The 15374-nt window shown below is 40.0% G+C and overlaps 1 protein-coding gene across 2 annotated transcripts; it reads right to left on the bottom strand.

Moving 5' to 3' along the window:
• Positions 1–1678: 1678 nt before the first annotated feature.
• On the bottom strand, positions 1679–13964 carry efcab10 (EF-hand calcium binding domain 10). 2 transcript variants are annotated; one of them, XM_069903346.1, is made up of 4 exons: positions 13817–13964; positions 11114–11278; positions 10938–11028; positions 1679–2105 (listed from the first exon to the last, which is right to left on the bottom strand). In XM_069903346.1, exons 1-4 carry the CDS (start codon positions 13917–13919, stop codon positions 2099–2101), a joined length of 366 nt encoding a protein of 121 aa, XP_069759447.1. In that variant the 5' UTR covers positions 13920–13964; the 3' UTR covers positions 1679–2098. The 2 variants fall into 2 exon arrangements, with proteins under 2 accessions (XP_069759447.1, XP_069759446.1); XM_069903345.1 differs by lacking the exon at positions 1679–2105 and adding an exon at positions 7980–8160 and having other exon boundaries at positions 13817–13963.
• Between the last annotated feature and the right edge of the window lie 1410 nt (positions 13965–15374).

The raw sequence follows: 15374 nt of genomic DNA, 5'->3' as shown, positions 1-15374 counted from the left end.
TGGGTATCAAGTGACGTCAACTTGGAATCAGACAGCACAGCATCAAAGGGTATGACAACCCTAAAACTTTAGATTGTGGTAATGGTCCAAAAAAGGGCCCCTTGTCTTTATGCAATTAGTATTTGAATCTTTAATGGCATATCTATTTTTTTCTAAACTTAAACAGAACATAACCATTGTGTAGAGTGTTATCTCTCTATTTAATCAAAATTGCACATCTGGCTATCAATGAAGTCAAAGATAAAATTCAGATTTTTGAAGTCAATAAAATGTCATTATCTTGAAATGATTAGAAAAGGGAAAGGTTCCAATTTTATCTTAAGAATCACTGATAATGTTTGAAAAATAGCTTTCCAAAATTTTTCTAACTAGGGCAAGTCCAAAATGTGAATCAAAGAAGACTCAGCAATTTTACATTTGTCACGTAGAGGGTTTATATCAGAGTAAAAATGAGATTATTTAACTTTAGACATATGTACTCTATGGACCACTTTAAATTGTAATAAACAAAGTCATGCACAAAGGGAGGTCGCATGAATCAAATTACAAATGGAATCCCAAACCTCGTCAGAGAATGAAAGATTCTAATCCTGTTCCCAGTCCCTCCTGATCTTAACTAACGAGGCCATTCTTAAATCAAGCACAAATTGTTATATACAACAGATATTGAATCTTTATGAAAAAGTTGTAGATCAAAAAATAAATAAAGAATATTTGCCTCAGGAATTTGCAGAACATCAGGGATTGGAGATTGAACGAAATGTCTAACCTGTAAATATCTAAAAAAAATGCGTGTTTGGTAAGTTAAATTTAACCACCAATTGTTCAAAAGAAGCAAAATTATTTTGAATAAAAAGGTCTTTAAAACATTTATTGCCCAATTTGTGCCAATCCCAAACTAAAAGCTGTATCCTGCATCAAGGGTAGAAAAAGGTGATTAGATATAATAGGATTAGCAAGGGAAAAATTCTGAAATCCAAAAAACATTCTAAATTGTACCCATATTCTCAAACTTCCTTTAAATATCAGATTATCGGTCAACTTATATAACTGATATAAATAGGAAGACAAAAGGGACTCTAAAATTCCCAATAAAGAAGTGTTCTTTGTAAAATTTAATTTCATTTCTATCCATGAAGGGCGGTCAACAAAATTATCCAAATGTAACAAAAAAAAATTAACTTTTGAATAATGACTGCCTAATAATATAATCTAAAATTGGGAAACACCAATTTGCCATTCCTTTTAGCTTTTTGAAGATGAGCTTTATTGAAGCGAAAGTGTTTCCCCTGCCAGATGTAAGAAGATATAATTGAGTTAAGTGAATCAAAAAAAGATTTAGGGATGAAAATTGGAAGAAAGGTATTTCCTACTGCCATTCTTCTGGGATTCAGATGCAGTGTGGTCAAGGATTGGTGATGTATTTCTAAGTCAGGATGGTGTGTGACTTGGAAAGAAACCTGCAAATGGAGGTGCAAATTCATTTGCTCTGTAAAATCAACCTCTTTTACCAAGATTTTGATCATTTTCAATATCTCCTTTCTTGACACACCTTGCATTTCATGTTGTGAAAGGGTGTTTTTTATTTCCAAATGAGAGTGCATGTTGTTGCTGTTAGGCTTGGGAATTACTTATCTCTCACATTAAACCACTTATCAATATAGATCAATTCTCAAACAATTTTTCACAAGATTTATTTAATAATGCAAATTTTTAAGTGACAATAAAAGTTTGTATTGTTTACACAATGATTTTGCATAGTAATTAAATAATTTCTCAAGATTATCAAAACAAAGAGTTTCAACTGGACAGGTAAACAGTTCAGCAACTTCCAGGACACAGCACAAGAATTTTTTTTTCATTTCAAGAGCCACTTCATTCACTCCAAGTTCTGGAGTTTGTTGAACTGAAGCCAATTCAACATTTATGTTTGAGGCGCAGTTTCTTGTGAAAGAACATATTTTAAAATTATATTTTTTTTCTATTCCATCAAATTTGTTTCTTCCTCTGAGTTCATCCTGAGGTGCAGTCCCATGGCCTCTCTTTGACATCCTGTCGCTTGTTCAATGACCAGTTTTTCTTCTGTATGAATAGGCAGTTAATGTCTGCAATATTTCACCACACAAGGAATCACTGCCATGTCCAATTGATTTTCAATCCAATGTACACATAGGCATTCACCCAGTAAAGTCCATAGGAATCAGTGGAAAACAAGCAGGGATATGATTAGGGTGGGAGTCATTTATTTTTGGCCATTCTTAACCAGGCCATTCGTCACCTTCTGATGAGATCAAATTACTCAGCACTGATAAAGGTCAAACCTGGGGCATGAATACTTCAGTTGTAGAGTTCACATTCTCTTGGACTGGCCTTGTATTTTATTCTGAATTTTTGCTGTCTACTAATTATAAATTAAATATGAAAGAGGGTTCATCAGCTCTGGCATCTCACCAATGGTAGCCACCTGGCTTTAACTCACCACTACTCTTAACCTTTATGCAGTCTCCAACTGCTTCTCCAATACTTCACTGCATGTATTCTCTGAGGCTATGCTACTAACCAGATTAGTATATGGGTTCATGATCACTCTGAATTGCCAAAGACAAAAACCACCTTTTGCCACTTGCACAAACTCCAGAACATTCTTCCTCAGCACCATAATTTTGTTGCATACTTTTCTGACTCCGAAGGTCTTTCTCAGACTGCAACCCCTCACCCTTTCCACTTTATTGTGCTTTTGTGCACTTTTCACTCCATATACAGATGTGCACAGAGCCAGGCACAAATGTCCTTGATATCTTTTGGTTTGAATATTCACTCAGATATCTATGTGGGTTATGTTTAGCCATTTGGCTTTCAGGAATACAACATCGTTAAATTTTTTATATATGTTGCATATCTTCAAATGTCCCATTTCTGAGCCGTGTTCTTCCATTTCATTTCTCGATATTTGAATGGACTGATTTAGGTGTATTTGAGGCAATATAATTTTTAAGGATAAATGGGGATGAGTAATTGTACATTGAAGCCTGGATTTACCAAGGCTCCGCAGAGGGGCACTGCTGCACTATAGATCAAAACAAATCACAAAATTGGATAAGGATCTCCAGAAATGGAGCAAAGACACAAGGGACTTTTGAACAAAGTGATTTACAAAGTTCACAGAGTTGGGAGGCTAGCCTGAAAGTCATTGAAATAGTCAAACTTAAGGTAACAAAATGAAGGCTTCAGCAGTAGATGAGCAAAGGCAGAGGTGGAAATAACCAATGTTATTTTGTTGAAAGTCATTGGGGACGCTTAACACTAGATCACCTTCCCTTATAGATTCACCGGAACCAGACTTAGATATGAACAATATCTTCTGCACATAAGTGTTCATGACGGATTGAACCCTATTGTGGTGTGTTGTGTGATTCAGAGTTCAAACAAAATCTGTGATTGGTACTTCATGTTCATTTTTGACTTGTTTCCTGAGGCTTGCTTTTTCAGGGACTCTTCACTGTGTAACCTAACCTCTCAGCTTCATTTGTGATTTAATGTGAAGTGGTAATTATTTCCATTTCATGAACTGCTCAAATTGAAATGACGAACACTCAAAGTATGCTTGTATATTGGCTAACTACTGGTGCTTCCTGGCTCAGAACATGTATTCCCATTGGTATTACAGGGGAGTCAGCCATTAGAATATAGAACATTGCAGCACAGTACAGGCTCTTTGATGTTCTGACCTATCTATTCCAACCAAATAAACTACTAAATCCTTCCTTCTCAATTTTCTTTCATCCATGTGCCTGTCTAAATGTCTCTTAAATGCCCCTAATGTTTCAGCCTGGGCAAGGCATTCCAATTGTGTGTCAAAAAAAACCCTTCCTTCTGATGTCTCCCCTAAACTTTCTTCCCTTCACTCTGTACAGATGTCCTCTGGCATTTTCGCCTCCCTCCCTGGGAGAGATCTTGTAGATCACTTTTAAGTCACCTCTAATCCTTCTTTGTTCCAGAGAGAAAAGTCTTAGCTTTGCTAACCTTGCCTCATAAGCCTTATTTTCCAATCCAGGCAATATCCTGGTAAATCTCCTCTGCATCCTCTCCCTAGCTTTGACATCCTTCTTATAATGAGGTGACCAGAAATGAACACAATACTCTGTGTGGTCTCACCAGAGATTTATAGATTGCAACATGATCTCTTGACTCTTGAACTCAATCCTCCACTAATGAAGCCCAGCATCCCATTGGCCTTCATATCTACCCGATCAACAACCTGTACGACAACCTTGAGAGATGTATGGATTTGGACCCCAAGGTCCCTGTGTTCCTCCACACTAAAGTATTTGACCATTAAGCCTATAATCAGCCTTCTTGTTTGACCTTCCAAAATGCATCATTTCACACTTATCCAGATGAGCTCCATCTACCACTTTTCCACCCAACTCTGCATCCTGTCTGTACCTTTTGTAACCTATGACAACCTTCAACACCATACCCAACTCTTCCAACCTTTGTATTATCTGTAAACTTACTGACCCATCCATTCGCTTCTTCATTGAGGTAATTTATAACAATCACAAAGAGCAGGGGTCTCAGAATAGATCCCAGCAGAACTCCACTAGTCACCAACCTGCAGGCAAAATACTTTCCATCAACTACTTCTCTCTGCTTTCTACAGGCAAGCCAATTTTTAATCCACACAGCCAAGCTTCCATGAATCCTATGCCTCATTACTTTCTGAATGGGTCTCTCATGGAGAACCTTGTCAAATGCCTTATTAAAATTCACATATACACATCTACCACCAACCTTAATCAATTTCTTTTGTTACCTCCTTAAAAAAAACTCAATTAGGTTAGTGAGGCACAATCTTCCCCTCACAAAGCAATGCTGACTATCCCTGAGAAGACTGTACTTCTCCAAATGCTCATAAATCCTGTCTTTCAGAATCCCCTCCAGTAGTGTGCACACAACTGACTTAAGACTAGCTGGTCTATAATTCCAGGATTCTCCATATAACATTTTGAAACAAGAGGACTGCATTTGCCATTGTCCAATCCTCTGGCACCTCATAGTGTTTTCTATATTTGTTCCAAGACTTTTTGGAAAGCAATAGAACATAGAATTGGAACAAGTTTTAGAGCCTTCCATGTTTGGACTAACCATGATGTCTATTTAACTAATCTCATCTTCCTGCACCAGAATCAAAGAAAATGGGTGCAGGATTAGACCATTCAGCTCTAAGTCTGAACCTTCATGGCTGATCATACAACTTCAGTAGCCTATTCCTGCTTTGTCTTGATCCCTTTAGCCATCAGGCCACAGCCAAATCCCTTTTGAATATATCCAATGATATGGCCTCCATAATTTTCTATGGTAGGGAGTTCCAAAAGTTCACAACTCTCGGAATGAAGATATTTCTCATCTCAGTTCCAAATAGTTTACCCCTTATCCTTAGACTGTGACCCCTTGTTCTGAATTTCCCCAACATCAAGAAAATCTTTTCTGCATACAACCTGTCTTGTCCTGTCAGAATTTTATGTTTCAATGAGATCTCCATTCACTCTTCTAAATTCCAATGAGTTTAACCCCAGTCTATCCAGTCTTTATTCACATAATGGAGAACCTCTCCTACTCACATCAAGGTAAGCATGAAGGAGGCACATCAACACTTCTACTTTTAAGGAAATGCTGAAGTGAAGTTAGGAAGAAATTCTGGGAGTATTGGGAGATATATTTGGACAGCTTTTCTGCAAACAAGGAATGATTGGTCATGCTAAATTTCGACCTTGACTTATTGTGTTTTTAGTAATCAGACATTGGGCCTACGTCTGCATTCACTAAATGTGATTCTCCAGAGGACTTGACCTCACAATGCTGTTTTGCAGATGTAACATAACCAAATATTCCAGAGAAACAGCAATTATATTTTAAATTTCCCAATTCACTTTTCCCTGGGGGGTTGAGGCAGGCCAAATCCCAGTAAAAAAAAATGCTGAATAGCTAAATAGACAACTATTGAGACAGCTGATTAACTAGAGGAATAGTCTCTGGCTTGATTAGTTGTCAAAATAGGTAGATATTCCTCAAATATAAGAGCATTTCATATTGAAAAGTTGTCAAACCATTAAAACAGATACATTAAACTGTTTCAATAAAATTAAACTCAAAATATACAAGGACAATTTAAATTAAAAATAATAATTAAAGAAACTTATTTTTTCTTATCCATGACTGTGCTTTTGAAATCAATGTAAACCTTGAGTTAGCTTCAACTTGATGCAGGACTTCAGAAGAATATCTTGAAATAATGGAAAAGAACTGCTGCAGATCTGCTCTTTGCCACTGAACTCCCTGAGGAGAATAGCACTGGCAAGTTGTCAGCCAACAACAGAATTCAGCACATGGTCACATGCAGAGAAACCCTGAACTTGCTGGCACTTATACAGGAAGATATTGGCAGTTACACGTGGAGCTGCCACCATTTCCAACAAAGTCAGGCCAAATAACTGATTATTGCCACTGGAAATGGAGCTGGGTCAAAGGTTAGCCATGAATCCTGGAACCTTGTCAAGGGCTAGACTAGACAGACTACTATATTACTCTATTCCTCTATGTCTCAGTTGGGTCTCCATGCATGATGCTGGGTCTGCTGACTGATTTCCCTTCAACTTCCTGCCCTACAATCTCAGGCGGCTGCTGTTGTTGCTCTATGTGCAAGTACTCAGCAGATTTGGAGGAAGCAACGAAACTGTCCTTCAAAGCTGTTTTAGAGTGCATGAAACATTAGCAGAAAGTGGCAGTGGCTCTCATTGGAGCTTGAAACTACTGGATTTTACCAGGGCTTGTAAGGCCAATAACTAGTTTGCTCTCACCCATGCTGCAGTTTGCAGTCAAGCCTTTCAGATACAGAGCAGTTCAAGGTTGCCCTTCAAAGTACTAGCAGTCTCCCCTGCTGAGGGCAAGTATTCTCTCCCACCTCTGCTCTTCCCACTTTAAAAAAAAAACTGATCCTAAATTCCATAGCTGCCAGAATATGATTTAAACTCTCCTCTGTTTCATTGGTTCAGGTATCAATTATTAACCACCACATACGCTCAAAAATACAGCATCCCCATGACTTTGGGGGAATTCTTGGCCTGTAATCAATCAAAATGGAGAAGTTTTCCCACCAGTCAGAAACATAAAATCCTGTCAAAACAACGGAGTACAGTAGTACCTAATGCAACTATCCATAGTGAAGGAACTATTCTCCCCCACCCCCCCTATGGCAGAGTCTACAAGTCCAACATTGGCCTCATTATTCACTGTAGAACCCACAAAACTGAAATAGATGTGTTATTTTTGGCCCTGAGGGTAACCTCAGAGAAGTGATTGCAGTGTTAGAACTTTTGTGTTATTTTGTTCTCTCTCTTTTTTTTTTACACTTGGACCTTGGTGGTGTCTTTGACTAATGAATTTGACATTTCAGTGAAGTACAGTAACATTTAAAGAAAAGTGTTTCATTGTTCATGAAGTCAAAATTCAGAAGACAGCTTCTTTTATCTCCAAATCACATGCAATCAGGTCTTGTGATCTTTACATCCCAATATTAAATAAGTTAATAACTACATTTTGAATGGTCAATGTTATCCCCTTCACTTGTGAGAGAATTTTTTCAGTTGATTTCATTTTTATTTTTTCCAGTGCTTTGTTAGTAGTTTATTAGTTTGTATGGGGTGGAGGGAAATAGAAGCATTATGAAGTTCCAGGCAGTTTGAAGGACCAACTTAGTTTTGTCTGTTTATTGTATATACATGTTAAATGCCAAACTGGAACGTGGAATGAATGGTCTTGCATCACTCTGAACCACCGTCAGATATTCAGAGATTAGTCCACTGTGCACAATCAAAGCACTTCTCTAAATTTTCACACCAGAACTATTTGTTAATGTTTCCACATTGGTCCCAAGAAAGCAGGATCCAATAGAAATAAGTAACAAAGTCAGCATCAGATTGAAAGTAAATATGATTTATTCATGTAGCAAATGTCATTTCCTTGTCTCAATCTTATGTCAAAGATGTTGAGATGAATGTCTGTTGCTATTACCCAGTTGCAGCGATGGTTAACAACAGAGGAAGTGCACAACCTTATCCAGCTTGGAATGGGAAATAGATCTTCATTAATCCAGCTTTCCTGATAATATGAAGAAAGGTATATATCAGTTCGAAGTTGTGTTTAGTGGCCATTGTTTTGACCAATCGAACTGCAAATTTTGAGATCATCCAATAAGTTTTAAACACTTCAGAAAGCATCAGGAATATCCTGAATTAACAAGAGCCTTTCATCTTGGGTGCTCCTGACTTGAATGTTCCAACTATTGTAAATTACCTACAGTATGTTAGTAGCCCATTTCTGTGAGTCCAATATTGTTTTTTTTTCTACCTTTTAAAGCTTCCAAGGTTTTTAAATGTTTATCAATGTCTCCAACTTTTAAATATTTAAAACATTAAACACAAATTATTTTAAAGGAGCTTGTTTACTTCCTTCCTTTCTTCTCCATACTCTTGCCCCCATTGAAATCAAGGATGCGACCAATTATACATGTAAATGTTTGGAATCTCAGCAAATGCAAATCTGCTGTTTGACTCCATGGGCAGACTATATTGAAACTTGTCACAATTAGCAGTGCATATGTTTGGAGTTTTAGGTTTGACAATACATGCAAGGAGGTGCTGGATGTTGGCATTTACTCATGAAGTCCAGGCTAATAATTCTATCATTACCACTTTCGAGCTTCTGGTGTAACCAGAGCTGCTGCCTCTCAGCTCCAATAACTTAGCACTGATAATCAAGGTTCAACCTATCTACCTGAAGTTTGTATGTTCTCTCTCTCTGACATATGGTTTTCCTCCATATGGTCTAATATTCTTTCATACCCCAAAGACATTCTGATAGGGTAGATTAATTGGCCACTGTATTTGGCCCCCAGTGTGTAGCTGACTGGTAGAATCAGGGGGGTAATTGATAAAAAGTTGAGGAGAATAAAGTGGGATTTGTATAACATTGCTATAAATGATGCTTCATGGTCAGTATGGATTGAGTTGGGTGAAGGGTCTGCTTCTGTCTGCATGACTCTCATTAAAAAAATAACATTTTAAATTTAGATATACATACAGCACAGGTAACAGGCTATTTCGGCCCACAAGTCCGTGATGCCCAATTTACACCCCAATTAACCTACATCCCCAGTATGTTTCAAACAGAGGGAGGAGACTGGAGCCCCTGGAGAAAACCCACACAGGCACAGGGAGAACGTTCAAACTCCTTGCAGGCAGTGTGGGAATCAAACTTCGGTCCGATCCCAATCACTGGCACTGTAAAGGCCAACTGCTATGCCAACTGTGCCGCCCAGTATCACCACTGACAATAAATGCCCAGTTTTGCAACTTCACAACAAATATTGCCACTTTACCTTCCATTTCTATTGACACAACTGCACAAAACTCATTTTAACTGGTATGTCAAGCACACAGTTTGTAATGTAGTAAAGCTCAGGCACATTCCCCCAAAAAAGGTAACATGTTAGCTTCTTGCCCCTGTCTCCTATTTTATAGGGAGACTAAAGTAATAATGAGTTAAAAAAAACTCATAATAAATGGGCATTAAAAGCAATTCTAACAGCTCTCAAGATCTCTGTTCCTTTAATTTTGGGATAACAATATCACTAGGAAGACCAGTCATTCATCCCTAGTTGCCATAGATGTGGTAGTGGTGAGCTCTTCTCTTGAACCACTGCAAGTATTATATAGGACTGTAAATGAGAGAGTTCCAGGAGGAGAACTTGGAAATGATGGCATCCCTACGGCATCTGGGCACTTGTCCTTATCAAAGGAGCCTTGATCCTTATTACAGAAAGTTTAGAGAAACAGATATTGGAAAGTTCTATGGCTTCAGATTTCCATGGATTTTGTACCTTGTTTTGATCATTTCAACAATCCACATACAAAGTATTGTTGCACATATAGAAGAATAAAAGACAATAATAATTGAGTCAGGTTCAAAGAAGAAATCTCCCATCACCAGTCTTCAACATCAGCAAGTTTTCCTCGTGGATAATTTTGATCAATGTTCATTACCATCTTTGATAGAATCATCACATTGGTTGACAGAATCTCAGACTATTGTATACAAATCAGTATTTTTTTTTAAATCTCTGTCTACTCTTCAATGGAAGAGTAACAATTTTGCTTTGTACCTTTGCTCCCCAGAGAGAAAAACAAGACTGCCTGATACAAAGTCATACAGATTACAAAGTTCAACCAAGCAGTTGAGTCCTGTAAGTCGCTTTAGCAGCTGGACTACACAAGAGAAAAGTCAAACCTGGTTCTTCCCATGGACTATTCTGTTACCCATGGACTCAGCTAAAGGAGAATATTTGATGCCTAATGGGCTCAGGATAGGAGATAGACAGAGAAAAATGCATTTTTTTCTCATTCTTTCTCATTTTTTGCAATCATGACCAGTTTATTCCTTTGGCATATTAGGCCTCGCCAAGTTTATTTTCCTCATTGTTTATGCTGCCTGTTTGGTTCTTTTTGCATGCATAATGAATGTTATTTTAAAATGGTTTGCATGATTCTATGACTTTTTCATTGACATTGCATTCTTTCTTTAACACCGTTAGTGATGTAAACCCATGCGCTCTGATCTTTACCTTAACTTTTAAAAAAACATTTATCACTAGTCAAATTACACATCTCTTTTTATAGTTGTCAGAGAAAAAAAATGACAGTGTCGAAAAATTGGTACATTTAAGAGACAAAATTGTCAGTTCTCATATTGCAGTTGGTTAGCACATCAAAATATTCAGAATTTCTTTTCTGAATCGCAGATAATAATGGCAAAAACTTCAACTTTTCATAAATAATTTGGAAGCTTCTCCTACATGATCTTAAGACTTGTGTACTTACGCCTCAGATTTGAATTCTGCCAAGTGGATTTTATTATCACGGGCCCCTGTTGGCTCCTTTGCAAAATCCTTCACTCCAAGAGTTTTCAAAGCTAAAATGATTTTATGCAGAGTTAATACTGAACTTCAAGGTTTCACAATAATGCAAAACTTGATATGGAGACATGAAATCCCTACCTTCTGTGTACTGGTTCAAACTTATATATCCTTGTTTTGTGGTATCCAAAATTCCAAATACAGTATCCAAATTTGACTCATCAAACAGACAAGGATAATTTTTTTGAGTTGTTTTGGCAATTTTCAATTGCTCCAGTTCCTCTATTAAAAAATCCAAAGGCTTAGCTGCAAATATAGAAATATAATTAAATAACCACAGCTCAATTGTATATATTATTCACTTTCCTAAAGTGATAAAAATGAACAAGTACAAAAATAGGGTTTATGAGAACTAGATCACAAATTTAATGGAAGTGGGTATATTTTTCAACACAATCTTAAATTGTGTTGATCTGCCTTCCTGCTCAATCATAAAGTAGGATTACACCTGTTAAACCTAATTTAACGAGTATATGCTCCATTAGTGAGGCTAGTGCATTTATTTTACAGGTGCAAATCATTTGCTTTATTATTCTTTTGTGTGCATTTTCCAAACTTTTTCTCATTATGACAGGTTGCAGCTTCTCTTCCAGTATTTGAAGGCTCAACTTGGTTGTAGCTGCTGGTCTTTGATCATCTACTATGGAGGTACACAGGTAGGTGTAAGATCTTCCTGTCCATTTGCAGTGGTGGGTGCAGCTTGTCAATGTCAATGCTTTGGCAGTCCACTTGTCTTCCATGTTAGTTATTTTCTGTAACCAAGTGTCTGAATGCACAAGTAATTTCTACTGGTAATTTGTGCCCTATCATAAGTTATGAGCAGACATTGGAATTTGTTCATGTTTTTGTTTTTCAAATGCTACATTTTAGCTCTTTTGTCTGAATATAAACTAAACTGGAAAACAATCTAATCTGTTCCAGTTCTGACTTGTCTATAAGGTGTTTTAACCCACAAATCTATCCTCCTCAATCATGAGGATTTTCCAGTAGAAGTGAGGGGATGGCACTCAGTACTAATCTTGATTAAACCTAGACACATTGATTGTTCAGTAAGCTCTGCAATATAATTATGACTTTCTGTCTGGTACCTTCCATAGGGAATCTGTGACATGCAGTGGTCATGATGCCATTAAGTTAATTGAGCAGTAAATTAGACAGAAGACAGAGAGTGCAAGCAAACAAGTAAAAATACATTTACTTCACTTCAATTTTTAATTATTTTTTGAAAATAAAATTTGAGATGAGTAACTTGGGAAGAGCCAAGAGTCTTTCAGAAGACTAGTGAACCTCAAGTATAATTAAGTTTGGAGTGAGATTGCTCAAAAGCAAATATTGTGCTGGAATGGGATGGGTGTTGTGGGTGAAATGGAGTTATAATATTAATGGGTTAATGTGGTGGGCAAAGTGAGTGGTATTGAGCAATTGACAGTAGGTGAAATGGGTGAGAGTGTGATGTTGAGAGATTGGTACTTAATACAGTGGTGGAATTGGTGTGAGGTGGGGTAATGTTGAGGGGTTCATGGTTAAAGTGCTGATACTGGGTGAGGTGTCCAGGATAGGATGTGGTTTTGAGGGGTTGGGGACTAAAGGAGGTTCTAGGATGCAGCATTTATGAGTTGGTGTTGGGGTCAGATGGATAAGAGAAGAAGAGATGGGTTGTTATTTTGAGGGGTCAATACTAGAATATGGTGAGTAAGATGGGGTGTTGAATTGAATGTGAGGGTTAATCCTGGGGTGTGGTGTTGAAGAGTTGAGATTGGGATCCGGTGGGTGAGAAGTTTTGATGCTGGGGTGCACGGTGAGGAGTTGAGATGGTACAGTGGGGCATTGCGATTTTGGTGGTGGGGAGTTGATTCTGGACTGGGTGGGGCACGTTCAGTGAGATGCTGTGAGGTGGTCATTGCGGAGACCAGCTCAGTCCCTGAGCCGAGCCCACGAGTGGATGAGTCCCAAGGCTCAGGGTCATCACTAGTGGGGTGCAGACCACACTGGATGACACCACGCAAGGGGATGACACAAAAATGACTGTCGATTAAAAAAATTTTTGTGCAGTGCTTCAGCAGAAATTTATTAATTTTTAATAAAAATATCCCTGTAGTTAGTTATAACAACTAAACCATTTTTTGAAGGCCCAGCTTACATATATCAATGCTAATTGAGTTTTTGAACCTTCTAATGCACTCCAGTCAGAGGTGTCATGACCCAATTCCAATGACACTTCGTATCACATGGTTTTGTCTGCACGCGCTACTGTTTTTATCAAATGTTCTGGTGTTTTAGCTACAATATTGTGGTAATTGGTATTTGTGAACCTAGATCAATAACGTTTTTTGTGAATAAAGTAGTAACTGAAGGATAAGCTGGAGAAAAAGCTTCCATTCAGTTACAAATAATGTTGTAACTAAAGGTGTAATTTTGATTTTGCTAGTTGTTTTTCCCACAACATTCAGTGATAGACGGGAATTACCAGTAACATTACTGAGGATTCTGTATGGTTTGGTATGGGGGCGGGCTGGGGATGGGCGGGGGCGGGCGGGCTGGGGCTGGGGGGGTTGGGGGCTGGGGCTGGGGGGGTTGGGGGCTGGGGCTGGGGGGGGCGGGCTGGGGTTGGGGGGGGGTGGGCTGGGGGCGGGGGCTGGGGGCGGGGGCTGGGGGCTGGGGGCTGGGGGCTGGGGGCGGGGGCTGGGGGCTGGGGGCTGGGGGCTGGGGGCTGGGGGCTGGGGGCTGGGGGCTGGGGCTGGGGCTGGGTGGGGGGGGCGGGCTGGGTGACGCCACTGCACGTACCCGGCCGATAGTACAGCAACATGCTGGTCAGGCTGTTGATCAGCTCGAGAATCTGGTGCTCCGCCAGGTATTCCACGGCCTCCTGCTCCCGGGGAGACGCCATACTGCCGTTGCTGGGTAACGGCCCGGAAGCTTCGTCCGGGCCGTGACGTCACTTCCGCCGCCTGTCGCCTCCTCACCGGGCCGAGGCGGGCGGACGTTTTCTCTCGCTGGACCGTGGCGCGTTTGACGTCGCTGACTTGAGAGCCGCGGCGAAAATCGGCCTCAGCGGCGGAGGTCGATGTCGGGCGGGGAAATGGGCGAAGGAAGAGCGTCCAAATGCAAGGTCGGCGCGGGATCCCCGGCCTCGGCGCTGTTCGCGGCGCAGGGTCCAGGAGCTCGGCGGCGGCGGCGGCGGCCATGACCTCCCGACAGACCTGCTGCGGTCAGTGACGCGAGGAAGGGGGACCTGCTGAAATGGGAGGGAGCCCTCGGTCGGATGCTCGCCTGGTCTTCGTGGTCGAGGAGGCATTTCTCGCCCGCGAACGTTCCTGGAACATTGACCCGAGGGAACAGGCCCCACTGTCCGGGAAGAATTTCACTCTCCCGGCGTTTATGTGAGCAGGATCACGGGAGCGTCCAAGCTTTCTCTTCCAATCGAGGATTACACTGAGCGCATGACAGACAGACCGATGGACTGACATGACAAATATCGGGGCCAAAGCAGCTTGAGAAGAGGGCCCAGTCGTGGGCAAAACAAATGGCATCAAATGTGGGGAACCCTTGTGAGGAGGAGCGATGCGGTGTCCTTCAACACGAGGCACTGACTTAGAAATGACCATTGCAGCGGATTGGAGTATGAAACGTTGGTGACTTACTTCATGTAATCTATAATCTCTATTCAAACTTTGCTAGTTTGGTGAAGGATCTGTTCACTCTTTCCACAAATATCAGATTTTTTAAATGATTTCTTCATTCTCCCTTTTTGCAGTGAAGAGGTTGACTTGGGGGAAAAATTACTGAGGATATTGGGCTTCCACTCATTAGTGTTTGGAAAAAGGCTCCAGGAGTGCTTGATGTTGGGAATTATTCCACTTCATGGGGTATCTGACAGATGAGGCTTACTGTCAGGATAAAGTGTCACCCATTTAATAAACAGAGAGCGGGAACGTCGTGCTCACCATGCTGAATTCCTGACCCCGGAGAAATGTGGCTGAGTCACTGAAGGCCAAATGTTGCTCCGTAAGTGCATTAAGGGGAACAGAAAGGAGCCAAAGCCAAGATCAGTCAGCTGTGATATTCTAGAATGGCTAGTAGGTCAAGCAGAAGTATGGCCCATTCATGTTCTTTCCTTCCAGTTCAAATTGTATGTTAACTGTGCCCTCAACTCTCATGTTCCCATGAATTGTGTAGTCCCCTTGGCAATGTTGACCTTAGTCATTTGGTTATACTTTACTACTCACTGCTTATGATTGGTGCTGTTAATACACACCAATAGTGATGCTGTATTTCAGTGGGTGTCAGGATTTTTTCAGACGTTTAGATGTTCTGAAATTCTTTTGTTGGGGAAAAAAAAAGA

Source organism: Narcine bancroftii, chromosome 11, assembly GCF_036971445.1.
Source record: "Narcine bancroftii isolate sNarBan1 chromosome 11, sNarBan1.hap1, whole genome shotgun sequence".
In the NCBI taxonomy this organism is placed as follows: Eukaryota; Metazoa; Chordata; class Chondrichthyes; order Torpediniformes; family Narcinidae; genus Narcine; species Narcine bancroftii.
This window is presented reverse-complemented; position numbering and strand designations above follow the sequence as displayed.